At 47.7% G+C, this 27,334-nt stretch overlaps 1 protein-coding gene across 4 annotated transcripts in view; it reads left to right on the plus strand.

The window, feature by feature from the left end:
- Positions 1 to 27,334, plus strand: part of LOC142786321 (uncharacterized) — a 286,022-nt gene that overhangs the window by 100,074 nt on the left and 158,614 nt on the right. For all 4 annotated transcript variants that reach the window (XM_075883956.1, XM_075883957.1, XM_075883958.1 and 1 more), the window contains exons 11-12: positions 1,351 to 1,532; positions 14,971 to 15,249. In XM_075883956.1, the coding sequence (XP_075740071.1) occupies positions 1,351 to 1,532; positions 14,971 to 15,249 (461 nt within the window). The remainder of the gene's footprint in view (positions 1 to 1,350; positions 1,533 to 14,970; positions 15,250 to 27,334) is intronic.

The raw sequence follows: 27,334 nt of genomic DNA on the forward strand, positions 1-27,334 counted from the left end.
GAGTCTCTTCAGTGTTAGCTTACTTGCCGAGGAACACTGATAAAAAGCTTTTCACAAAGTCTTTTTTTTTTTTTTTTGCAATCAGAGCTCAGGTATACGGCGAGCCACAGTCCTAATTTTTTGTGCAACATAGACTTTACTGATTTCGCTGCTTGTGTCAGTGTTTTAGAGTCTAGAGTTTGCAACCACAGTGTGATGTTAGCAATATTAAAGTTGCACATTGCTGTGTTCTTATATATGACCATTAGCAATATTAAAGTTGTACATTGCTGTGTTCTTATATATGACCATGGCAGTGCATCTGCAGTCACGTTTTATTGTAGAAAAGCACGAAACTTGCCCAGTTTTGTGAAAGTAGCCCTATCATTGTGAATCTAGCCCAGTTTGCAAGCTGTTACATTAAGGGATTTGTGCCGGCTCTTTATCAGGCACACTTGTGAGCCATTGGGCTAGACTTCAGTAACTCTACAACCGATGAATAGAATTTTATGAAAATGCGCACTTTCTTTAGTGTTATTGTATGAACATACTCCAAAAGCTTTATAAAGATATCTTAGCAAATAAAAAAAATCACCGCATATCCAAGGAGTGAATGATGAGTGGGGTGAAGTACTGGAGGGTTTCTTCGCTAAACCATGAACCATCCGCCAATATCGCCCACTACATCATAAAAGACGTGATAAACACTGTATATGTTTATACAAATAATTTTAATATTTGTAAGTGGTAGCTATATGTCGCTTTTGTTCCGCCTTCATTATAACGGCTTCATGGTTGATGAAGTGGTCGATTGGTGATGGGGTGTTGTGGGATCTTTGCAAGTACGAAGTAGTGGGCAGTTTGCAAAGGTGAAACTATAGGCGGTAAGGTACATACAAGGAATGGACAGATCCACGCCTTAGGGAGCTTAGCTCGTAGAAGTTAGGTATCCCGGGTAGCCTCCCATTTAAGTAGATCGATTCTCACGAGAGGACTGCCAGCGCAATGAAGTCATTTGCACTCTGCATCAGCAGTGGGCAGCTGACGCAATCCTTGCTTTCAAATCGAAAAACATTCGGCATTTTTATGTTGATGCTGTTTTAGTCTGTGTGGTAGGAACTTATCTACCATGGTAGCCATGCTAGCATAATTGTGCTAAACTTGCTCCTTCCAGAAAATGTTACGTCTGTACTTTTCTAAAGCTGGTCATTTGCCTGGGCCGGACCTTAAACTTGGTATCTATTATCGCTAAGTAAACCCAGTGCAAGAGAGAGAGCCTGTTTATAAAGAGCAAAATTCTGCCATTGCAGTTTCACTTGCTCAAGCGGAGTTAAGCAGAAAAAGAAAAATGTGCACATTCATTTCCCACAGCACAGCCTCAGTGAACGCTCGAGCAGCCAAGGCTCCAGCGGTGGGCCTTAGCTGCTCGAGCGGTGGGGAGAACAGCAGAGGCAAGAGGAGGCGCCTGGAGAGCCCCCCCGAGCAGGCCAAGCCCGCCGAGGATCCCGAGGCAGCTAGTCCTGACCAGCGTCGCAGCCAGGGACCACCTCATGGTGAGAGGACATCTTTCGTATAACATTCGTTCTGGTCAACCATGTTCCTAGCGATGACCGGCTGAAATGTTTTGCACTGCAAGTAATCGGAATGGCTGCTCGCTTTTGAGGAACACTGAAGCACGTTTTGAATTTAAATAAATGAGCTTTTGCTCTGATGTCATCCAATTTCGTGCTCTAAAAACTTGTCAAGCTTTTTCAGAACTAATGCAAGCAGCTGTATTTTGGTTAGAAATCGCAGCAAGCATCTCGTACGGGGATGCAAATATTTCTGCTGTAAAGGTTGGTGGAAGCTTCTGGACAGTTACCACCTGCAGAGCTTCACATACCATCAGGACCCAGGTGAAACTATCCTGCTGATTGGCTATTGCTGCCAGCAGTGCTGGTCTATTAGCACATTCCCAGAAGGTAATGGAACCAGCAGGTGATGAAACCAGTAGCTGGTGGTGGCAGCGGGTGTTGAAACCAGCAGCTGATAGAACCAGCAGCTGATGGAACCAGTAGCTGGTGGTTCCAGCAGGTGTTGAAATCAGCAGCTGATGGAACCAGTAGCTGATGGAACCAGTAGCTGGTGGTTCCAGCGCAGTGTTGCAGGCTGTCAGCCAACTTGTAACTCGCCGACATGAAGCACACCTCCAAGCAACAAAGCAGGCAATAAGCCTAATTCGAGCTGCATATTGTCAGCCGAAGGCTTTATTGCAGCTTGAACCAGCTGAAATACGGCCTGTTTCTAACTGAAAGTTAGTCCCTGCACAGCTGAACAATCGTCACATTCCAATTTCGTAATACTTAGTAATATTGTGAGGAACCGGTATAATTCGGCCAGGCTCGAGCTAAATCACGCTGGTGATATTTTTAGATGAAGAAGATGTGCAGGTGATGATGATTACAAAGAGAATAAAGAGTCATTCGCTTGTCGCGCTCACACTAATCCCCCCGCGCGGTGAAAGCGGCTGCCTGGTCGCTTGACAGTATTATGAAATGCATCGCGCATAATGCTTTAAACGAGATACGTGCACTATCTCTGTTCCTGGGCAACGATGATCAGGACTGGCGCTAAGAGGAGAAACGCGGTAATTTACAGGAGATGTCTGTTCGGCCACCGTGTATGGCCCAATGAAGCGACTGATGAATTTGTCGCATAGGCCGGGGACGCGTAGTGGAGTCCATAGAAGAACTTCGTCACCAGGGGAAAAACTCGCAACACGGCGAGACGAGTCGTAGCGAGATTTTCGAGTGTCTTGAGAGAGGCCGGTGTTAACACGGGCCTGGTGACGGCAGTGTGCGAGACGAGATAGGAATTCTTCAGAGAAAGGAGCCGTCGAGGGAGCAGGGGCCAAAAGGAAAGAGACATCCAGAGTGAAACTCGGCGAGCGACCATGGACGAGAAATAAGGGAGAAAAGCTGGTAGTGCGTTGAGCAGCCGTATTATAGGCGAATCTCACGAAGGGTAGAATTGCATCCCACTTCGTGTGGTTGGGGTGAATGTACATGGCGATCATGTCCGATAGTGTCCGATGAAACCGTTCAGTCAATCCGTTGGTCCGCGGGTGGTAGCTAGAAGTGGTCTTGTGAACAGTGTTCGAGGCACGCAAAACTTGCTCGACAATGGAAGATAGGAAGACTTTGCCACGATCACTGAGGAGAATGCGTGGAGCTCCATGATGCAAAAAGATGTGGCGAAGAAAGAAATCGGCGATCTCAGTGGCAGTCCCAGATGGTATAGAAGCTGTTTCTGCGTAGCGGGTAAGGTGGTTGACTGCCGTGACAATCCAGCGATTCCCATTGGATGATATAGGGAGAGGGCCATACATGTCGATTCCAACGACTTCAAAAGGTGAGGCGGGACAAGGAAGAGGTTGCGTGAAGCCAGCCGGAGCAGTTGTCGGTCGTTTTCGCCGTTGGCAATAAACACAGGAGGCGACGTACTTAGCGACGGCTGAAGAGAGGCCAGGCCAAAACGACTTCAAATTTCGTCGTAAGTCTTGTGGTAGCCTAGATGAGCAGCGGTTGGAACATCATGAAAGGCTTCCAGAACTTGACGTTGCAGAGAACGTGGGATGACGGGTACCCACTTGTTGCCACACGTTGCAGAGAACGTGGGATGACTGGTACCCACTTGTTGCCAGTTGCCATCGATGTGGTAAATGTAGCGACATAAACAATTTAAGCTTGTCGGTGATGCTTTAAGTTGTCGACGGAGTCTGGCGTTTGGTGGAGTAGTAGAGCCGGTCAAGCGGTCAACAATGGTGCGGCAGTATGGGTCGACACGTTGTTGTGAAACAAGGACGGATAGGGTGGCAGGTGAACTTAGCGCTGCGATTGGAGGTGCTGTCGTTTTGGAGTATCGATGGTGAATTTCTTCCGCTGGGCAAAGGACAGCGCGATAGAGCATCAGCATCGGGATGCTTCTTCCCACATCTGTAGGCGACATCGAAATCATACTCCTGCAAGCGAAGCGCCCAGCGACTAAGGCGACCCGATAAGTTTTCCAGAGATGAAAGCCAGCATAGGGCGTTATGGTCGGTCACGACGGTAAAATGACGGCCGTGAAGATATGGTCGGAATCTTTGCACTGCCCAAACAACAGCAAGGCACTCCTGCTCGGTGATGGTGTAGTTCTTTTCTGGAGCGGTAAGAGCACGAATTGCGTACTACTTGCGTCGGTGTGAAGACTACTTGCGTCGGTGTGAAGGATGGTGGGTGGGGTGGAATCGAAGTGGCACAGTACCGGATCCGACGTGAGGGCTTGCTTCAATGCCGTGAAAGCGCTTTCGCAGTCTTCGGACCAAATGAAGGGGACGTTCTTTGCGAGGAGTTGATGAAGCGGAGACGCAAGTTCCGCAAAACCACGTATGAAGCGCCGGAAGTAAGAAGATAACCCAAGAAAGCTGCACAGGTCCTTTTGACGTAGTGGACGAGGAAAATCGGCCCGACCCCGAGAAGCTTGCCGCTGTCCTCGAATTCCTTCTTTGCTGACAAGGTGGCCGAGAACCTTGATTGTCTTGCTAGCAAAGGTACATTTCTTGGTGTTAAGGGGAGATGCTACTCGAAAAACGATTTTCTTTAATAAGAGTCTGAATTTAACACAAATTGGCATGCTAATAGAGTTTTTTCTCCTCTTTTCAAATATGTCATTTATTTACATGTAGATTGCTTGGTTTTTCTGCAGGTCAGATACTGCAAAATTATGGCCATTGTTATGCAACAATTCTGACCTATAAAAATTTGAGATAAAGCATGCAGATATAGCTGACTATGATCCTTTGGAACTGTAGAGTGCAAAAAACTATATTAATTTTATGTGTAAAAAGGTGAAATACAATACAGTCGACTCCCGTTAATACGAAGTTCACGGGAACCGCAAAAAACTTCGAATTAAACGAACTTCGAATTAAGCAAAAAGCACTAAAAACGGCACTTTTATTGGTTTAAAAGCGCGACAGTTTTTAGGAAAAATAGTCTGTCATCTTCTTCTGCTTGCTGAATCTGGCTGCGGCTAGCAAGTTTTGTAAGGAATACACGTGTCGAAGTGCTTCTTCGGCGTTGTGTTCTCCAACAAAAAACCGCTGCGCAAGAGCAAGACCCGCAGCTACATCGGCAGCCCTCGGTGGTGGCTCATTTCCGATGTCGTTGTCATCATCGTCATTTTCATAAATGCAGTCATGGGGCCGAACCATCTGCACGATTTCGCTGTCCGTTAGTGGACCGCATGTTTCGACGTTGCTGTCTACAGCGACATACTCATCAAAACGGACATCACCGACAGCGGCGCGAAAGCTACCGTCGTCGAGCTCATTTGTTTGCACTTCCACTGGCGCACAAGGAGAAGCATCTCCCAAGTTTTCCATAAAACCACAGGCCCGGAAAGAATTGGCGATGGTTTCTTCTTTCACGCGGGTCCAAGCTCGCGCTAGTGTGTTGATGGCACTAAGCAAACTCTCCTCGTATTGCGACGAGTTGTCCATGCACAAAAGCATGCGCTTGACGAGATGCTGCCTATACAATACCTTCACATTTTTTATTATGCCCTGGTCCATGGGCTGCAACACGGACGTCGCGTTTGCAGGCAGGTACACAAGACGGATGGCACTCAAGGCAGGTACGTTCATGTGGGCACTACATTGGTCCACAAGGAACAACACCTTACGGCTTGATTGCGCGAACTTGCGGTCGAGTTTGGTGATCCAGTCCTTAAATATATCGGATGTCATCCACGCCTTTCTGTTCAAGGCATAATCCACAGGAAGCGTCTTCACGCCTTTAAAGCACCTAGGCTTGGCAGCCTTCCCGATCACAAACAGGCGACACCGTTCTAAGCCAGTCATGTTTGCCGCGACTAGCACTGACACTCTCTCTTTGCTTCTTTTGCCTCCAGAACAGTCGTCGTCTTTAAATGTCAGTGTCTTGTCCGGTAGCAGCCGATAAAAAAAGCGCAGCTCGTCTGCATTAAAAATGTCTGCCGGCTGGTATTCATCGAGGTACTCGCGAAGCTTGCCCGCTTTCCTTGTCGGGCACGTTTCCTCATCGACTGACGCCTTCTCCCCACACACGCTTTTAAAAATCAAGTCGTGGCGATGTTTGAAACGCGTAAGCCACCCATCCGAAGCAGCGAAGTCGTTGATGCCCGAGATTTCCGCAAGTGATGACGCTTTTGCCGTGACGACCTCACCACTGAGAGGAAGTTTGTTGTTTCGTGCCTCTCTGATCCAAATCAGCAGTGCTTCCTCCAACTCGGGGTAGGCGCCGGTGCGCATCCGCTTCCGCGATGTCTTGAATTTTTCACTTTCAAACGCATCCAATATTGAGCGCTTATTCTTTATGAAAGTCGACAGCGTGTTAGGCTTAATGCCGTACTTTCTTGCAATGTCTTGTTTGGCGGTGCCTCCCTGGTCAACTTCCTTCAAGACTTCGACTTTCGTCGCTAGGTCTAGCATTCGGTAAGGGCCACGAGCTGCCATTATCAAACGTACGTCACCACCACAACACTCAAAATTAGAAGCGCGGAAACACGTGTGGAATCAACCCAGCGCGCGGGTGACGCGGTGACACACTCGAGTCTCGACAAAAGTCAACTAAAGAGTCGGTCGATGCCGCCGATGCGATTCGTCAGCGTTAAAAAGATTGCCGCTTCAAGATCTGTGGCGCTGCGGACAGTAGTGATGACGAAAACACCAGCGCGGTCCGGCAGATGTTTTGGCATATGAAAAGTTCCTCATTTTACTGTAAAATTACGGTCGCGACGAGGCTGTCGATTGAAAAACTTCTAATTAACCAATATTATGGGTTTTTAACTTCGAATTATCGAGCATTTTTTTCTATACGATTGCATGCAAAACTGATGGGACCACTTGCTCATTTCTAATTAACCGGAACTTCCAATTAAGCGACTTCGAATTACCGGGAGTCGACTGTAATAAAATAGAAAAATTTACTATGCCTCTAGTTGCCAAGGGCTTTCAATGTTATGTAATTTTTGAAAAACATAATCAAGCAGCACAGACAATCTGAATAGATACTTGCACTCTATGGGCCTTCATCATGCTATGTGCAAAATTTCATAGAGGTATGACCATTCTAAGTATACGAACTAGCGTGTATAAGCACAGATCACACAAAACTGCAAAAGGAGAAAAACGCATTTGAAAGTGTGAAACCTTTTTTTTTATCACAGAGTTCTTAGAAATGCATAATCTTTGGCCATAATGTTCAACAGAACTTTGGAAAGCACTGCAAGTTACTAGAACTGTCCTGCAGCTTAGATTGTGCCCTCACGGTCCTTGCGAGCACTCTCCTCTAGCCGTGCCCTTTTCACTCCACGACGACGGTGGGCCCTTGCTTCTGCTGGCAGACGCTCGGACAATCTCTTGATGCGCCTCGCATCGCGGGAATCACTGAAAGTAACTAGATCTCTAGATTGCAGTATGTTGAGCTCTTCCAGGATGTGCTCGAAAGTAGCATGACCCTTGTTGAACCACAGGATTGCCATAGCTGCGGCAGTCTCGACAACCGTTCGGGAGACAAACTTAGTCTTGGGACAAAGTAGCCAAATTTTGCTGTTCAGGGATTCCAATGTGTTCTGGGTTTTCCTTTTGATGCATCGAGCAAGGAGCTTCTCATCCGTTAGCCGCTTATAAATGGGCAAAACAGCCAATCCCTGTGCTTTTGTCAGGAGAGGTGTGTGGCGTGGTGCAGGTTCACCAAGTGCTTCAGCGCGTTCATGTTTGCACCACGACTCTGTTCCTGCAGGGCAAAACTTGTGGCTGCCAGCATTGTCGGTAGAGCATGAGTGGAAGTACAAAGCCCATACTGTAGTGTACATATCCCGGACACTCCCCCTGTTGCTTGTTATGGCAATCTGATAGTATGTTTGGAGCTTCTGAATGGCTGGCTCTTTCATTTTCTGCCCTCGTGGTAATGGCACATGCAGCTTCCGTAGCGCGGTGCCAAGTCTCTTGGCCACATGATTAGTGCAGTCTTCTTTTTCTATATTGACAGCACCATAGACTTTTGACTCTGCAACTGCACTATATGCTTTGCTGTCACAGTCACTCAAGAATGTCTTGAAATGCAGTGGGGTGTCATAAGTCATTTTTCTCTGCCGAATGCGCATCGCAGCCTCCGTTTCCATGGCATGGGAGGAACAGTCTGCATTGTTTTCACAGACTGGGCCTCGGAATGCCTGCCACAGTTCCTCGTCTGGGCCCATATCTTTGTGCCTACTGCATGTCAGGCAGTAATTTGATATGACCTCGAAGTCTAAGCAGAGGCCAGTATCTAAGGAGATAACTGCGCCAATCCCGTTGTGGCTTTTGTGGCCCCTCTTCTGCGAAGTGCCGTCGAACATAACAGCCACATCAGTTTCGCCTGCTACTTCTTTCGTCAACTCTCTGGATCGGCTGCAAGTTATCACTCACAGCTGCCATGGCAGTGGTGTGCACCTTCTTTGCTATCGAAAAAAATCCTCGGTGGTGTATTGGCTTTGGGAGTCCAATAATGGAACAAAATCTCGACAACTGCTCATGCCCAATGCCGACATTGCGTGCAGCCACCACCGCCTTCACATTTACAGCGAAACTATCTCGGGAGTTCCCACTGTCGTACCGTTGGCTCACTGGGCTGCTGCCGTCCGCCGTAACATGCAGTGACGTATAGGAGCACGAAAGAACAGTCGCTGAGCATTAGCTGTTTTCGCAATGAAGTTTGAGGAGCGACGAAAGTCCCTTGCGCTTTTCTGCCGGCTCTCGAACGGAAAGTTTTTGAATACCACAAGCAGGGCATGCCCCACCTGCCACAAGTGCCGTCAGCAAGAGGGTGTCACACAAAACTGTCGTTGCACAAACCTCATCGCGCTGTCTTTCGTCTTTTTCGAAGAAGCCGAGCTTATTTTTCGAAGCACTGACGAAAGAAAGCGCAGCGTCAATCCCTTCATCGCAGCCACTGTCGCTCGTGCACTCGTCGATGCCGCCGTCAGGCCTAGCACACGTAGGCGCGTTCTCGTTCGTCGCCATCGTTCGGGGCGCTTTACGCCGCCTTCCCTTGAACTTGTGCTTCGTTCGAAACTTCTGCGGTCTCACGTTGCACTTTTTCGGGCTTGTCATCGCGGAAATATGCATAGACGCACAGAAAACAGACGGACCAAATGCCGATGGCCGCCACCAACACAGCTGACAATGACTCGGTAGCCAATTGCGATGCGGCTTAGGGTGCCGTGCGTTTCAAACCGCTCAAACCACGTGATAAAAAGGCCTCGTTTTTTTTTTTTTTGCCCACGTACGAAACTGGCGGTCGTTGGAGCTGTATGAAGAAGGCCGGACGCAACTTTCCCAACCGATCGCGATGGCGGGCGGCACTGCGACGGGGAGCAGCGCGCAGTCAAAGATGGCCAATATCGGCGCAAATTCACGAAATTTTGAGCCACCGCGATGCCTTCATACACATGTTTTTTTTGCATTTTGCGGTTCGAATTTAGTTTTGAAATTTTCACAGATGGAAGAAGGTTTGAAGATTAAAATGCAATAAAAATCAGAAATACGAGAAATTTCGCTAAAAACGCAATTTTTCGACTCGCATCTCCCCTTAAGAGTAGATGACGTGTTCCATGATCTTGGAGTATATGCTGGAGAGGGAAATTGGACGGTAGTTTCCAGGGGAAGACCGGTCACCTTTTTTGAAGACTGGAATGACCTTCCCTGTCCTCCAATCATTTGGCACTGTACCTGTGTCAAGTGAATGCTGAAAGATAATACAAAGAATTGCACTGCACGCATATTTTGTACTTTTTAGTGCTTTCGCGTTGATTCCATCAATACCGCAGGATGAAGAACACTTCAGGGAGTCAATGACCTTGGCAATGCCCTCTGCCCTGAATTCAATACCCTCCATTGGAGGAAAATTGAAATATGGAAAGTGTGGTAATGCATCTGTACTTGCTTTTGGGAACACTGAACAAAACGCTAGGTTCAGTGCGTTGGGAACTAGGACGCACGCCAGTGCCTTTAGAAGCAAAGTTCACCCCTTCCCTTTCGTCTTTTCGTGTTTGTTCAAGACTGGCAGGTTGTTTCCTCTCTGCTTGGACAGCAATCCTCCCAAGCGGGGTGTTTACATGTGCCCTCTGAGCATTAAAGCTGGGCCAGCTAGTAATATCTTTGTTTCAGCTGCGTTCATCGTCCCTGCACGAGGGCATTTCTCTGTGGGTAGTGTATACGATGGGTGATGGCATGTTATCTTTGTTTCAGCTGTGTTCATCACCCCTGCACGAGAGCATTTCTCTGTGGGTAGTGTATACGATGGGTGATGGCATGTTATCAGTTTTGGCATGACATGGGATGTAGCAGCGACTGCAGAAATCCGTTGAGTGTGTTGATATTGCTGTAACAATAATAAGGTTATTGCACAATTCGCCTTAGTGTTAAAAAAAAAAATGAAGCATTCGACAAATGTTGCTTATTATGTGCTGTGAAATGGGGCGACATATGCTCTGACTGTTCTCTCTGACTGCTCAAGAAGGCCATTGTGGCTCCTCAAAGCTTGCTACAAAAGGCACATTTGCCTGCTCCTAGGACTACTCCCAAACCTATGTACACTGTTCTACCCTTGAGAGGGACAAAGAAGCCTTTTCTATTTACAATAAGTTTTGTTTAAGAACTAAACACTTCATATGCATCGATAATCATATAACACACTGTTTAATGAACCGTGATGAGGTTTCACTGTTTATTATTTTTTTTTTTTTGGTAAAGCCATCTCAGTGACACACACTACATTTTTTCTAAGCCTTCTTTCTGTAGTCGATTTACTTTTGCTTGCTCTGCTCAGGGTTCGCACAGCCCCTTGAAATTCTTCAATATCATTGATATTGACAATATCAGTTCCAGGACCCTTGAAACTTGTTGAATGCCCTGAACTCCTTGTTATCCGTGGAAATGCTGTGTAACAACCTCTAGCTCATTTCAAACGCCCCTTTTGCTCAAGAATGACAATGAAAGCAAGCTGTGTTGACAAAACGGTGTTCATGAAATATCACAGGCTAGACAAAGTCTATCTATCGGAAATTAAATGTAATCCAAGTCATATCGCTTGGTCGCGCCATGGTTTCTAAATTGGCTATAGTCTGCCATCTTTGTGCACTCTCGAGCTAGGCAATGTCCACAGCTGTAAAGGCGGTGCTGTCATCCATTGTAGCGAGTGCCGTAGAAGTTGTGCAGACGGAATCAGTGGCGCATCATGTGTAAATTTTTTAATATTGTGCTCCTGCATGGAAGACACATTTCTTTTCTGTTTTTTTTTTGGGGGGGGGGGGGGGGGGAGGGGGAGCAATCTCATTCATAATCAGGGGAAAAAGAGGAGACTCACGAAAGATTGTCCATTGACTGGCATGGCCTCATAGCACAGCGCATCAACAGCTGACGATGGCAGGCATCGCTCCCTGTGCCATCAAGACACCTGCACTGGGCACACTAGGGAGTGGTATTTTGTCTGTCAGGCTTGTGTGTGCAATTTCACCCAGTACACAGTACATTTTCTTTAAAAAAAATTTCAGGTGGAAAGTTCTGGTCCCAGCTTGCGTGGCTTCATCATACGGTATATCGCAACTTAGTGCGATCGGAATCAAGTGATCCTTATCCAACCAAGATCACAATACAGTCGAATGTCGATTATACGTCCCCCGGTCTGGCGACGACCGGCACTTTACGACGAATCGGTTTAGTTCGACAATATTCCCCATAGAAATAAAGTATTCAAAAGCCCAGTTTCATGCGAACTTCAAATCTTACAACCCTCAGATTTCATCCGAAAGGAAAAAAAAACACCTTCACTTGAATCAAACATTGACTCTGATATTCACGAGTGCAAAATATGAACTTGTATTCCCCTAGGTTCATGATTGGAAAAGTAGCGAGTGAGAGAGGATGTCTTGTTAGGATGGAAAATTTACTCTCCTTGAAGTTCATGCTACATGAGCCCCGATCACATGGGTACGTATCTGGGGTCTTTACCTGGTTGAGGTCCAGCGACTCAGAGTAGCTTCAGCCAGCCAAAAAGCTGATATTTTCACGTTTTGGGTTCGTAAAAACTTTGCCTACTCAACATACAACTGATATCTTGTCTTTTTCACACTCACAGTCTCAGGCTTGTACTCGCATAAGAGTGTGACATAGCTGTTATGATGCAAAATTACTTTCGCTCGACGTCAACGTTCATAAAAGGGAGAAAGCACTAGTAGTACCTCACAGGGCAACAAATTGCAACGCACATAGCACAAGTCGCGCACTAAGGCATTCTAGACAAGCTTGTGGTCTGTCACCATTGCGTGATAGTGATTACATTGTGTCTCACTCTTCTTATGGGCAGGCAATTTGGGCAGGCGATTTTCGGACTGTTTATCATATTGTTACGTGATTTCGTCTGACTGAAAGAGGGCATAGTGGGGCATACCCAAGTAAGGTGCCTCAGACTGAGAGTGAAGAAGTGGAAGTTGTCGGTGAGCTGCGTTGTGGCTGCGGACTGACAACTGTTATTTTCCACGTAACATTTTGGTGGAGGTGCTGGGTACTCTTCTGACAACGGAGCTACGCAGTGGACGCCTCAAGTCTGCTACCATGGCTCCGGGTGAGGACACGGCTTCGCCACCTACCTCAGCAACGACAGCAACCCGGTACGTCGCCCTAACGCAACCCCGTGATCTCGGTACCTTTACTGGAGAAGACAACGCGAATGTGGACAAGTGGCTTAGCATGTACGAGCGCATCATCAAGCAATATGGCTGGGACCCAACCGTTATGCTTGCGAATGTCATTTTCTATCTTGACAAGACCCCTCGCACATGGTTTGAGACCCACGAGCACGAAATCACAAGCTGGAAAATGTTTAAACAACAGCTCCGCGACCTTTTTGGCAACCCGTTTGGTCAACAGCTTGATGCCCGAAAGCAATTGGCTGTACGTACACAGACTTCCACTGAGCCCTACTTGACTTATATTCAAGACGTCTTAGCGTTGTGTCAAAGGGCCGATCCCAACATGACTGAGGCCGACAAGATTTCGCACCTTTTAAAAGGAATCGCCGACGATGCGTTCAGCCTGCTTGTATTTACCAACGTAACGACCATCGACGCCGTGATCAAAGAGTGCCGCCGTCTCGAGCAGGCGAAGAGTCGACGCATTTTGCAGCAGTTTCAGCGCCTACCCAACACCGCGGAAACATCGTCTTGTGAAGCCACTCCTTGTCATCCGTCTACAACCGAAGACGTGACGCGCATCGTCCGACGTGAACTCGAGGCCGCTTACCCGGCTGCCATCAAACCCACGTTGCCCGACGCCTCAACGCCAGCTGTCGCCTTGATCCAGGCTGTTGTCCGCCAGGAATTCGCTAACCTTGGTATCCTGTCCACTGCATCCACACTGGATAATACTGGTCCCTCGATAGCTTCTGTGGACATGAGACGTCGCCGTCCTCCCGCCGGCCATCATGACCACACACACACACACACACACACACACACACACACACACACCAAGAGCGAGCAAGACGCGCACACGCATGGAACAGCTCTGGGCGCGTTTCCATTCGGAAAACGAAACTAATTCGAGCCAGCGTGGCGGGCGTCGCAGAGCAGTGGAGACAGGTGAAGGGGTTGTGATCAAGAGAGGAGAGCAGACTTGCGAGAGAAGGGCGAGGAGTTGCGATTAAGCAAGGGGGAATGAAAATTCCTTCCTCCGTGCGATAAAGAGAGAGGAGGATGCGGCGGGCGGGCGACCTTGAAAACCAAGACACGGGAAGGAGGCAGGTTGGGTAGTTCGCTTGAAAGGTCCGCGAAACTCGCCTGTAGAAAAACTTTAAAAGAGTGCCAGTGTGCGCAGCCGTCAAAGCATGGTCGGCACGTTCGGTGCGCGCGGTGGCGTTCGAAGAATCGGCGGCTGTGATAAAAAAAATCGTCTTGTTGCGCCGGCGGGTTTGCGTAGCCTCACGATCTTCGATATTTTTCGATTCATTTCGCACAAATGGACAGCCATTTTTGCGCTTCCGCTCGCGTGCGAAGGGAATGCTGAGTCGAGTGTGAAGGGAGCGAGGACAAATCCTAAACACGGAACGGATAGCAAATTGTCAGAATCTGTGGGGTAGCGTACGCACGTGCACTAGACGCAGACTATCGGATACAGTCAGTAGCCGATAATTTCGGCAAATGGTCTGGTCACTCCAGGCCGGCAATGTCAACGACAGTACCAGCCATCAAAAATGGGGTACGTGGCGGACTGGTCTTCCCAAGATTGGTGGCAGTGTGAAAACACAGGCCTCATCCGGCGATGCAGGGCGCTCAAAGTAGTGGGGGGACAAAGGACGGAGGGGTGCGTAACAAAACGCGGTTGGGGAGAGCAGCAACTAGAGGGGCGCGGAGGCAGAATCGGCGTTTCACAATAAGAATGTATGGGCACGTCGCCGATGCCTGATCGTTGGTCGAAATTGCTTTCTTGGGAAGTCGGCACACCGCTGACTCCGTTCGCTGTAACCGATCAGTGGCGCTGGGAGACGTTCGTTGTAAGTGCGATTTTGTGCCATTGAACCAATGTATATTTTTACGGTCACGCGGATATTGTTTGTTTTAAGCAAAAGTTTGTTTTAAGTGGGGCCGTTATATGTGGGCTCGACAGTATCTGTGATGTTATGCCTTTCAAAGTAAACCTCCAGGCGAACACGATACGTTGGCCAGATACCATCCGCACCTCCTAATTTGGGTGGCTGCCCAGCACTCATGTTTGCGTGGTTCACTGGTCGCCACCGTTATGTCAATATCGAGATACAACACGAAAACCACACAACACTACAAAAGGGCAACTTATTGAGCAGCTTGTTTTTATACTTCATGTATGTAAAATTGCAGTGGCCGCATTGATAAGACTGCATACATCAAACGCTTCATTCCACCCTTTGCATGCAGACACCAACGGTTTCTTAGGTCCCTCACTGTCAACCACTGGTGGCAGTTCCCCCAGCTGCAGCCTGGGCTACGAAGGTGCACCCGTGCCGCAGGGTTACCTCGGCCGCAGGCCAAGCCACATAGGCGACCAGGCGGGACCTTCAGGGTGCTCGAGGTTCCTCCGTAGGACACCTCCCCATCAAGCCGTTTCTGAGCTGGACGAGGCCAGTCGTGCAACCCTGCAAGAGGAGCTCTCTCCCGCACTATCTTGCAGGGAACTTGCTGCAACGGACACCAGAGGTGTGCATTTTTTTTTCACAAGTCGTGCTCTTTCAAAACCAAGTTGGTCTAGCTAGTTCGGGTGCTATTTTGTGTGTGTTGTGTGACAGAACAGAAAGGAACATCACAAGAAAATAAAGAGGGAGCAAACAGCCAATGGGTGAGCTGAGAGATGAAAAATGTTTTCTACGCATGGAGATATACAGTAGACTCTCATTAAATGAAATTCTTCAAATTGTAATACTGCTGAAATAGAACAACTGCCTCTAATAATATTGGTTTTGTACTGGGAATCGTGTTTCACTGCTTATCTCTTGGTAAGCAAAGCTCCTACTTGACAGAACACATTTTAACGTGACAGCGTTAAAGAGCTTGTTTTGCAGAAATTCTGGCATATGTGTCGGCGTCATTGGTTGTGAGCGAAAAATCTTATGCCTGACCGAAAAATCCACAACAATGCAAATAAAAAAATGAAGATAAAAAGTTTTGGAGCAGAGTGGAGACCGAACCAGGGTTGTTTGGGCTAAACTGGGGATTGAACCCGAGTCGTTTGCGTGGCAAGCGGATGTTCTGCCACACGGCCATACCTTAGCTTGTTAAAACATTGAAAAGAACTTCCTCTGCTTGGAAATGCAGTGAAAGTAGCTTTTGTACTTCAGAAACACACGCATCCTGTATACATGCTTCACAATGCAACATGAAATATTGCAGTAATAATGCATCATACAAGCGTCCATTGCCAATGGGCGTCAGAATATGTGAATATCGTAATGGCTCCGTGGTTGAAAGCCGGTTCATCGGTACAAAAGGCACACACAGTACTGCACCTGTTCCCTTAAGGCCACGTTGTGGGTGCATAGAAAATTCGATAAGGTTTCATCCACAAAGTGTTTGAAGTACCACTAGGAACAAGATCAGTGGCGCTGATCGGTTACAGCGAATTTGCAATTCGTTTCGTGTTCAGGACTTGTTCTCCCTCACTTCGCACTTGACTCACCATGCCTTCCGTTCGCGTGTGGAAGCGCGAAAACTGCTGTTAATTTGTGCGGAGCAAATCGCGAAATATTGAAGTTTTTGAGGCCACGCACGACCGCCGATTCTTCGAACACTGCTGAGCACCACAATCCAGGCGGCCATGCTTTATTTTAACTTCTGCACGCGCAGGCACTTTTTCCAAGTTTTTCTACGTGCGAGTTTCGCGGACCTTTCAAGCAAGCTACCCAACCTGCCTCCTTCTCGTGTGTTTTGATTTTCAAGGTCACCCTCCCGCCGCATCCTCCTCTCTCTTTATCGCAACTTCTTGCCCTTCTCTCACAAGTCTGCTCTCCTCTTTTCTCTTGAACACAACCCCTTTGCCAGTCTCCACCCGCCGCTCCGCGACGCCTGCCACACTGGCTTGAATCGGTTTCGTTTTCTGACTAGAAACGAGCCCAGAGCTGTTCCACGCGTTTCGTCATGTGTGTCGGGCGTGTGTGGTCATGATGGCCGTTGGGAGCACTAGCACGCTTTTTTCTGCCGCTCAACAAAACGTCAAAAGTGTGACTACTTGGCTTGAGCGTGATCCGCGCGTTAGGTGCCACGTTGCGGAGTGCTTGCTCATAGCTGTTGACCACCTAGCAGCCAACTTGTCGTTTCGGGAGTCTCGGCATTCAGTTGTGAAGATGGTGAACATTTCGTGTGCGGCGGTGACGACTACATGCGCGCGAAACTTTTTTTGCGAGGCCGATTTCGTCGACATTGGGCCCGATGCCGAGTCTGAAACTTCCAAACTACGGCGGCGATTTGTGGCAGTGCGTCGTCGACTCCGACCTGGGAGAGCGGGTTGGACATCTGTTGCGATTGTTTAATTACGGTCGATGATGATGCCGACACTGCGGAACCGTGCATGGATTGGGGCATCGTGAATGAAGTACGTGGAGAGAGGGATTTGGAGGAATCGGATTGTGAGAACACGCAACTTTGGAGCCAGGGCCTCGTGCAGCTTATGGCACGGACCTCAGTGAACGAGCACACTGCCATTTTGAATGAATTCGAGACCGTCCTTATCACTTCTGCTCTTCGAAACACGTGCATCACGAACTTTTTCAGCCAAAAAACGTTTGTGTTTTCACTCGCAACGTTTTTTAAAAGCTGTGTTTCATTTACTACAAACTTAGGGATACAACAAACGGATGCCGCGTCATGCTTAGTTTCGTTATAAGCGGGCTCAACTATAATACTTCAATGATCAGCCAGGAAACAATGTCGCCCCTTGTGACTCTGACTTCGGACAACGCTGTTGCTGCGGAAGACCTCGCAGCCGCAGAAAGCGTGACGGCGATTGCAACCGCTGCCTCCCTTACTGAAGGTATGCGTGATCGAGCGGACCGTGTAAGGATAGATGCTATATTTTATTACCACAGCTGACTGAATATCGTTGCCCGCAGGGGCGCCTGCGCAAGTAAGTGTTTGGTGTGTAGTGACACCACGGACCCGAGCTAACGGGGGGGTTTCGGCTCCCTCCCTCGCCTAGCCGTGCGTGGCTTTGCCGTGTCCGGGGAAAAGGGGATCCTGGGGGTTGAGCCGACGCTGGGTGATTGGACCTTTAAGGCCCCCCGGCAGAGGCAACACACCCCTTTGGCCCCGGCTTCATGTAGACGGCACCTCTGGGCTGACCCACCCAGGAAAAATCGGCAGTCGCCTTTTCCTATCTATTTCTCCCTACATCTTCGTCTTTATCTCCTACTGTTTATCTGTCCTGTCTTCTACTCTCTTCCGTTTACTTCCAAACTTCCTGGCGGCTAGGGTTAACCCTGTGCAAATAGCCTACCTTGGTCTAGGCGCATTGGGTTATAGTGGCGTTGTACGGCTGGCGTCTGCAGGTTTCAGCATCCGCAAACTTGTAGCGTCCCCTCGTTGGGCTCCGTGGTGGGTGGCCGCCAACGCTGCTGAACAACATACAATTAGCCTACATACAATTAGCAACATACAATTAGTCTGTACCAGTTTTTTGGGCAAGGCTGAGTGTCGCTGCCTAAAGCTTAGTTTTAAATGCGGATCATTTCTTAATTACACAATGTCGCGCCTTGGCAACTGCACCGTCCACACCCCCACTGCGCATGCTCGCGTGTCGTGCCGCATGCACACAATTTGTGCCGGCCCAGGAAGACTTCCGCAAAACTCGCTTCTCTCCCCTTCTCTCCTCTCACAAGGCCAACGCAGGCAGTGTCGGCTAGTAAAAAATGGACCGCTTGCCCTGCAAAACCGTTCGCTGGCCACCCTGTATGTCTAGGCACTGGATCGTGCATTCGGAATTCACTCAAACAAGAAAGTCTTTACTTGGCTTTCGCTTGACTTGATGCTTTCCTTGACTCGAGTAGATGTGATGGAAGCAACATTACCTTCAATCAGTAGTGGGGCACAAGCCAACATCAGCGTCATACCACTCTCCTTCATTTAATGAATAAGAACAATAAAGGTGTAATAACGGTTAAGGGGGGACGTGCCTCTGAGAACGAATTTTCTTGTTTCTGGTCGGATGATGATGAAAATCGGCACAGACACTAAGAATGGCCTCACCATGCATCCAAAAAAATTTCGAGGCGATAGCACAAATACCTAATGAGAGACAAATTATTTTTCAATTGAACCTTGTGGAGGGGCTGGAGGATTTATAAAATGACAAAAATAGTTCGTAATTGCTGTATCCACTGCCAAATGTATGTTGAAGGGGGCTGCGTTCTCAAAATAACTTATTTGCAACACTAAAACTTGTAGTTTATGTTTTCTCCAGCGACACTGCAATGAGCACACTTGCACTACAAACAAGAAACTCTATAAAAAATTCTTTAAGGAGTACAATGAAAAACTAGGATCGCAGCCCCCTGAAGCACAGTTCAAGGAGCATTACAAAAATAAACGGAATCAAAATCCGTACAGTGGTTGCCCAGATATCTGCTCCACTATCTGAGTGTAATGCCAAAAAAACAGTAGTGAGAAAACTGCATTTAAAGTTTCAACTTTTTTTTACGTCTCTAAAACACCTAAAGATTGTGATCCTAGGTTTGTCTTGTGATATTTGACTTTTCAGGTATCTGGTCTCTGACCAGTGTGCCTTGGTTGCCCTTTTTTTTTCCCCCATAATTTCCTTTTCATGTTTTACAAAGAACAAGTATGGATTTCAAACCAAGTTCTTTGTATGAAGGAGTGGTGTGATAGGCATGACAGAAAAGATTGTAATTGAATGAGACCATATACTGAATTGATTACACATATTCTTGTGCCGAAGTTGTAATTAGTGTAATTACGTTCTTGATTATAAGTATCCACTGAACATTTCTTTATTTAGAGAGAGGTTTATTGCATCAGAAAAATGGATCACACCATGACAGCCTATGCCTTCTTTCCAAATAACAGTTATGGGCAGAAAACTGGTGGCACAGGAATTTTTAGCAGTATATTTAATGACGTAAAACGGGCATATAAAAATTCTTTCCCCTGATTCATACGTGCTCTTTTGCCGCTCTAGCTGTGAAACGCATCATCGTACAGCCGGTCGCGGAAACTCTAATCTACAGCAATTCATTAACCTCGGAACATTCATAGACGTTCGTGGCGATATCAAGCACGGCTCCAAGCACGTCTGAATCGCATCACAAAAGCTTATTGACAGCACTCCATATGACTGTGGGGTGCGCGGCCGCGCGGACAGTGCAGCCGGCGCGTAAGGCACTTGCCGGCGGCGTTCGATGACGATGTGCGAAATGTGCAACTACGAAGACAAAAAATCGGCACGCACTGCATTGGCATCGCATTTTCGAATGACGACGCGCGAAACTGCTAGCTGCTGTTCCGAGCAATCCGTGGCAGTGAAGGGGGGGGGGGGGGGGGGGCTGACGAGTTTGACTGTGTTGTCCGCTGCCGATGCGTAAAATGCCCGTACGTGATTCAGAGGAGCTAGCGAGTGATGTGGTACATTACTTGCAAAGAAGCACGTCGCCAAGAGTGCGCTTGCGCGCCGCTCCTGCTCGCAGTCTCGCTGTCAGAGGAGTTAGGCCTAAAGCCGACTCCGATGACGCGCCGCACTTGTAGACCGCCGCGCGCCCGCTCGTAGTAATCTGATCGTGCATCCGGTGCGGCCACTCGTAGCAATCAGATTGTGCCGCCGCTTTCAGCTTCATTGCTTGCAAAGAAGCACGTCGGCACGAATGCGCTAGCGCGTCGTTCCTGCCCGCAGTCTCGCTGTCGGCGGAGTTAGGGCTAAAGACGACTCCGATGACGCGCGGCGCTCGTAGACTGCGCTCCCGCTCGTAGTAACATGATCGCGCATCCGCTTGGTGCTCGTAACTAAAGCGTAGTTATATCTTAAGTGATTATCAAGCCGTGAACACGTCACGAAGTGGCGATTTTCGAGAGCCATGTCCTCGCGACGCACAAGCAGCAGACGACAATCTCCCGGAGCGAGCATCGGGCCAATGGCGAGGCGAGCTTAGGCAACATGGCGGCCACAGCCAATCAAGGGCCTCAAAACGACCTTCAAACATTTGCTTTTGGCTCGCTTGTTGTTGAAGGAAGGAGCCAGGTGAGGCAGGAAAGTTAAACACTGAGAAATGCTCTTTCCTGTGAGCCCAAGAAGTCTGCTCCCGGCCCAAACATCGCGAAGCTATAATTTTTTGAAAATCGCCGTTTTCTTGCCATTTCCAAAAAAAGTTTTGCTACCTAGGTGGGTGAAACGAATTTTCCGAAGCACTTCTGTGCGGTTTTCAGTGTAGATATTTTGGAACCAGATAGAAAAAGGGTTCCAGAAACTGAAAGCTTGAGTTTCAAAAAATTGATTTTTTTGCCATTTTTCGCGATCCCAAAGCCGCGTCCCCCTTTAAACATTCACAAACTATACCCAATTGCGCAATGTTCACGCGATCCCCCCCTCCACTTTGTAGCGCATTTACTGGAGTTCCCCCCGTAAGAAAATGCGGGCGGGTTTCTTTTTCGATTACATGACGCCTGGGTTATATGACTGTTCTACTTGGTCTCTTGAAAGTTGTGTAATGAGGGTTCCACTGTATTGTAGAAGATGTTTGGTATCGCAACAATTGGGTAATTTGCCTTGAAGAGCCATCAGAAAGGCACAAAGCTCCGATACAACAATTTAGCAGGTGAGGTCGTCTCATCTGTCGCAAGTTTTATGCAAGTGGCAAACCTGACCTTCGAGGTGACTTGTGACTTGTCATCGTGAAATCACAGCAACTTCCTCTCGAACTGACACTTGATGGAGACTACAGAAAGAAGGACTCCGGGGTCGAAGCAGAAGTATAGTGGATGATGAAAGTTACATGGTCACATCTGTTGCTCTAGTGCATTCATTTCGAATATAATTAAAATGATGTTTTCAGATGGTGAAATTTTGCGGAGTTTCACTTGTTCTGAGAATAAATGCTTTTTTATCGTGTGCAACGGTCTGGTTCATTTTTAAGGGGGGACCAAGGTTCTTAGGGCTCTCTCATTTATTTTTGAACCAAGTGTGACAGAAGTTGGCATGCTTACTTAGTTTGTTCTCTGGTTTCTAAAAATGTAGTTATTTTTTCTGTAGCTTCATTAGTTAAATAAACAATCAAGATAACAATTTATATTCTTGCCAGAATGGAAAAATAACCACCTGTCAAAAATTTATAAATAACATAGGGATTGACAGTAGAAAGCATAAGACATGCAACATAAGAAGCACTTTTTCGAATGGGTCTATATTTCTTACTTTACAGTACACTAAACTTCACAGCCCTGAATGTGGCCATTGTGTGGGCATACAAAAGACTAGTTTGAAAAATTTGCATCAAGAGAAATCAAAATCTGCTTCCTATGTTGTGTGCTCCAAACATATAGCTTCATCTGCAAAATAAAATATTCTGATATCTGTAATAGTTTCAGATATATTGCAGTAATTTTCATGCAGGGTGTACAAAATCGCCATTTTGAGAAAATAAAGAAAACAAAGAATTGTAACATTTTTAACTGTAAAAATGTATGCGCTTGTAACTACACAGCCATTGACATATAAATGAATGCTAGAAAGCCTAAGGAGTGCAAGGCTGCAAGTTGATCGAAAATTGAACGAGTACTTCTCGAATTACAGCACAGTAAAGTTCATTGCATGTAACCGAATACAGAAATTTTTATATTAAAATAAAAAAAAAATGTAGCTGCCCATTAAAAATAGGCTCCCAGCAATGTTTTTTGTGCACATTTAGCTACATTGTGCAAAAACAATTACAGCTCGAGCTGTCCTAGGTCCATTTTTACCGAACAAGCAAAAGAAAGTGGTCAAAATCTGTGCTTCGAGAATAATGCTATTAAAACCCTATTTCGCAGTTTTAAGGAAAAAAATCATGGCACACATACTTTTAGTCGGTTAATATATACCGGGAATGTAATAGGACTGATTGTTTGTACGAGCGTGTCGTTTCTTCTAGTCCTGTAGCAAGTTGTCGCCGTGTGCTTGTCTGCCGCGAGGCCGCTTATCAGTTCGGTGACTGTACTGACAGCGATGTGCGACAAATTTGCGTGCGTCATCCACGATCTGTCGAATAACGCAACGATGTTTTCCCGCTTGTCCAGAGTAAGTGTCGCGAACCAAAGTTGCTCCCTCGCTCATCAATTTTGAGGCTACACAAGTGCCGAGGTGTTAGTTTCCTTTTCACGCAAGACTGCCGCATTTTCGAGCGGAGATTGCGACAACGTTGCGAACACGTTAAAAGCAGCCTACCTGTTGCCAGTAGCCTTCATTGCGAGGACCGCGAGCATGATCACTGCGAACGGATTGACTTTCTGTTGTTGGTCGACGCGCGGCATACTCCGCTCTGACGACCTGTCGCGCAGTTCAAGGTCCTTTCGTCAGGCGGGTTTAGCGACAAGACTGCACTTCCGTTCTGTCACTACAAAGATTGATATCTCTGGTAGCTTCACTTCTGCTTTTTACTTGCCGTCCTTTAACTGATGACGCTGCAAAACACAAGTGTTCTCAGTAACGTTGTCGGCAACCAACGGGCTCGTACGTGCGTTAGGCCTACACCGGTGATTGGGCGACCGCCGTTTACTGCGTCGAGTTCGTTATCCTCGTTGTCCTGAGCCATAGCGGGGATCTTTCTGAAGTTCACAGCGAACGAACCACCGCCAAACCCGCTTCACAAATTACTGTAGCACGGAACTTCTTTACTTCCGCAAGCAGTCAGTAGCACCAAGACAAAATCGCGCATGTCTGTGCGCCTCACGATGGTGAAGCAGACGCCGAAAGCGCCCCTTGGCCAATCGGATGCCTCACGTGCCCCAAGCAGCCAATTGAATCACGCGCTAGTGCTTTTGATGACGCGTTATCACTAAAGAACTAATGAGCAAGGTGAGCCAGCGGTGGCGGGAAATTAAAGATGAAAAACGACCCTTCCAAACGAGACCAAGATGAACACGATAGCTCGTGTCTAACAGCAACAGTTTGGCGCGGAAAAAGCGCGAAGTCAGCCAACTTGTAGCTCGCCGACATGAAGCACACCTTCAAGCAACAAAGCAGGCAATAAGCCTAATTCGAGCTGCATATTGTCAGCTGCAGGCTTTATTGCAGCTTGAACCAGCTGAAATACGGCCTGTTTCTAACTGAAAGTTAGTCCCTTCACAGCTGAACAATCGTCGCATTCCAATTTTGTAATTCTTAGTAATATAAGTTAGTAATACGAGTTGCAGTGGGACCAATGAGCAGATTTGTAACTCGCCGACATGGAGCACACCTCCAAGCAACAAAGCAGACAATAAGCCTGATTCGAGCTGCATATTGTCAGCTGCAGGCTTTATTGCAGCTCGAAATATGGCCTGTTTCTAAGTGAAAGTTAGTCCCTTCACAGCTGAACAATCGTTACATTCCAATTTCTTAATACTTAGTAATATTGTGAGAAACCGGTTTATTCGGCCAGGCTCGAGGTAAATCACGCTGGTGATATTTTTAGATGAAAAAGATGTACAGGTGATGATGATCACAAAGAGAATAAAGAGTCATTCGCTTGTCGCGCTCACACTAAATTCCCCACGCGGTGAAAGCGGCTGCCTGGTCGCTTGACAGTATTATGAAATGCATCGCGCATAAGGCTTTAAAGGAGATACGTGCACTATCTCTGTTTCTTGGCAACGATGATCAGGACTGGCGCTCAGGTGAAAAACTCACAACACGGCGAGACGAGTCGTGGTGAGATTTTCGAGTGTCTTGAGAGAGGCCGGTGTTAACACGGGCCTGGTGACGGCAGTGTGCGAGACGAGATAGGAATTCTTCAGAGAAAGGAGCCGTCGAGGGTGCAGGGGCCGAAAGGAAAGAGACATCCAGAGCGAAACTTGGCGAGCGACCATGGACGAGAAAAAAAATAGAGAAAAGCCGGTAGTGCGTTCAGCACCCGTATTATAGGCGAATGTCACGAAGGGTAGAATTGCATCACAGTTCGTGTGGTTGGGGTGAATGTACATGGCGATCATGCCCGATAGGGTCCGATGAAACCGTTCAGTCAATCCGTTGGTCTGCGGGTGGTAGCTAGAAGTGGTCTTGTGAACAGTGTTCGAGGCACGCAAAACTTGCTCGACAATGGAAGATAGGAAGACTTTGCCACGATCACTGAGGAGAATGCGTGGAGCTCCATGACGCAAAAAGATGTGGCGAAGAAAGAAATCTGCGATCTCAGTGGCAGTCCCAGATGGTATAGAAGCTGTTTCTGCGTAGCGGGTAAGGTGGTCGACTGCCGTGACAATCCAGCGATTCCCATTGGATGATATAGGGAGAGGGCCATACAAGTCGATTCCAACGACTTCAAAAGGTGAGGTGGGACAAGGAAGAGGTTGCATTAAGCCAGCCGGAGCAGTTGTCGGTCGTTTTCACCGTTGGCAATGGACACAGGAGGCGACGTACTTAGCGACGGCTGAAGAGAGGCCAAGCCAAAAACAACGACTTCGAATTTTGTCGTAAGTCTTGTGGTAGCCTAGATGAGCAGCGGTTGGATCATCATGAAAGGCTTTTAGAACTTCACGTTGCAGAGAACGTGGGATGATGGGTACCCACTTGTCACCAGTGTCCATCGATGTGATAAATGTAGCGACATAAAGCATCACCGACAAGCTTAAGGGGGGAGGCTACCCTGGAGACCGAACTTTTTTATTTTTTAAGATATCTGGATGAAACTTTCCGGGGTTGTTCAACTACAATAAAACTAGCACAACTGCTAAGTTTCACGAAGCTGTGTTTCTTAGTTCTAGAGGTATTGAGGTTTCACTGGGTGCTTCACATGGGTGCCTGAGGAAGAGTCGTGAAAAATCCCAGGACATAGTAGAAAGCTGACATTCATTGTGGTCATTCTTTGATAGCTATCCCAGGGCGCTACAAAGCCGTTTTTTTTAATTCCCCCCCCCCCCCCCCCCCCAAAATTTTCACGCAACTTTGAATTTGATGTAACCAGTAATGACCAGATTCATCAAAAATTAATTGTTTATTATAAATTAACAGCACCAATTTTGAAAAAAGGAGCTTGTTACGCCCTTGCAAGGTCATTCAGGAACAGAATAAAAAAAACGGCACACAAATCTGATGAACGGTTTTCGAGTTCTTGCTTTCCTCAGCACCACAACTAGCAAAAAAATCCGTTCTGAGAAAACAGGCCGAGAAAGTGCAAAACACGTGTTTTCTTCAAAAAGCTCCAGCACAGTAGCTAGAAGTGTCCTGGCGCACTCTTTTCTTCTTTTGCCTGGCCTCCATCTTCTCTTGGTGTCTTTTAGAATTCTTTTTTAGGCGTAAAGCGTCTTTTTCACGAGCTCGCTGGATGGCCAGATGACCTGGTTGAAGTCCAATGGAGTCCGATATCACTTGGGTTGCTTTGCAGAAGCCGGCATTGTAGCGCAGCACTGCTTCATGCAGTGCTGTTGCTACCGCGATCAAGGATGAGTGTTGTTCCTTCGGCATCAGAGACCACAGAATGGAGTGGAATGATTCTGATGCATTTTGCGTCTTCGCTCCCAGGCAGCGCTGAAAAGCGACTTTTGTGACAGTCTTTCGTAGATGGGCGGCATAGCTGCAGCGACATAGTCCGGTAGGCTGTGTTTATGTTTTGGCTGTGGCTCACGCTTTGCCTCTGCAGCTCTATGGCGGCACCACGATTGAGCCCCCTCTGGGCAAAGTTCATGGTGAGGGTCCTAGTCAGTCGATGTGACGTGGTGATATGTTGCCATCACTGCACGCTGCATGGCTGTTAGGTCAGTTGAATTGTTTCTCAGGGCCTAACCATAATATCCTGTCAGCTTTTCAATGAGGGCTTTAGTGAGCTTCCCCCCCGCAGGGGCGCCTGCGAAAGTAGGCGTTTGGTGTGTAGCGACACCACGGACCCGAGCTAACGGGGGAGTTTCTACTCCCTCCCACGCCTAGCCGTGCGTGGCTTTGCCGTGCCCGGGGAAAAGGGGATCCTGGGGGTTGAGCTGACGCTGGGTGATTGGACCTTTAAGGCCCCCCGGCAGAGGCAACACACCCCTTTGGCCCCAGCTTCACGTAGACGGCACCCCTGGGCTGACCCACCCAGGGGAAATCGGCAGTCGCCTTTTCCTATCTCTCTCTTCCTACATCTTCGTCTTTCTTACTTTTTTAGCTTTCCTGTCTACTTCTCTCTTCTGTTTACTTCCAATTTTCCTGGCGGCAAGGGTTAACCCTGTGCAAATAGCCTACCTTGGTCTAGGCGCATTGGGTTATAGTGGCGTTGTACGGCTGGCGTCTGCAGGTTTCAGCATCCGCAAACTTGTGGCGTCCCCTCGTTGGGCTCCGTGGTGGGTGGCCGCCAACGCTGCTGAACAACATACAATTAGCATGCATAAAGCATTCCCTTTACTCAGTGATCGTGCCTCCTCAAAGCGGGTACGCACCGAAGACATCAATTTTTTCATCCGGCCAAGACAAATGTTTCCTCATTTCCACGTTACACACTGCGAAAAAACTAACAAGCAAGCCAGAACTCTATCTCCCTTCGTAGTTTCTAGATGCTTAACCGAAACTCTCGGTGCCGGGTACAAGGTTACCAAAATGGCCAGTGGAGATTTACTCCTTGAAATACGTGACAAAGACCAATTC

The sequence above is a fragment of the Rhipicephalus microplus genome, unplaced genomic scaffold (genome assembly GCF_043290135.1).
Source record: "Rhipicephalus microplus isolate Deutch F79 unplaced genomic scaffold, USDA_Rmic scaffold_22, whole genome shotgun sequence".
NCBI classification, from domain to species: Eukaryota; Metazoa; Arthropoda; class Arachnida; order Ixodida; family Ixodidae; genus Rhipicephalus; species Rhipicephalus microplus.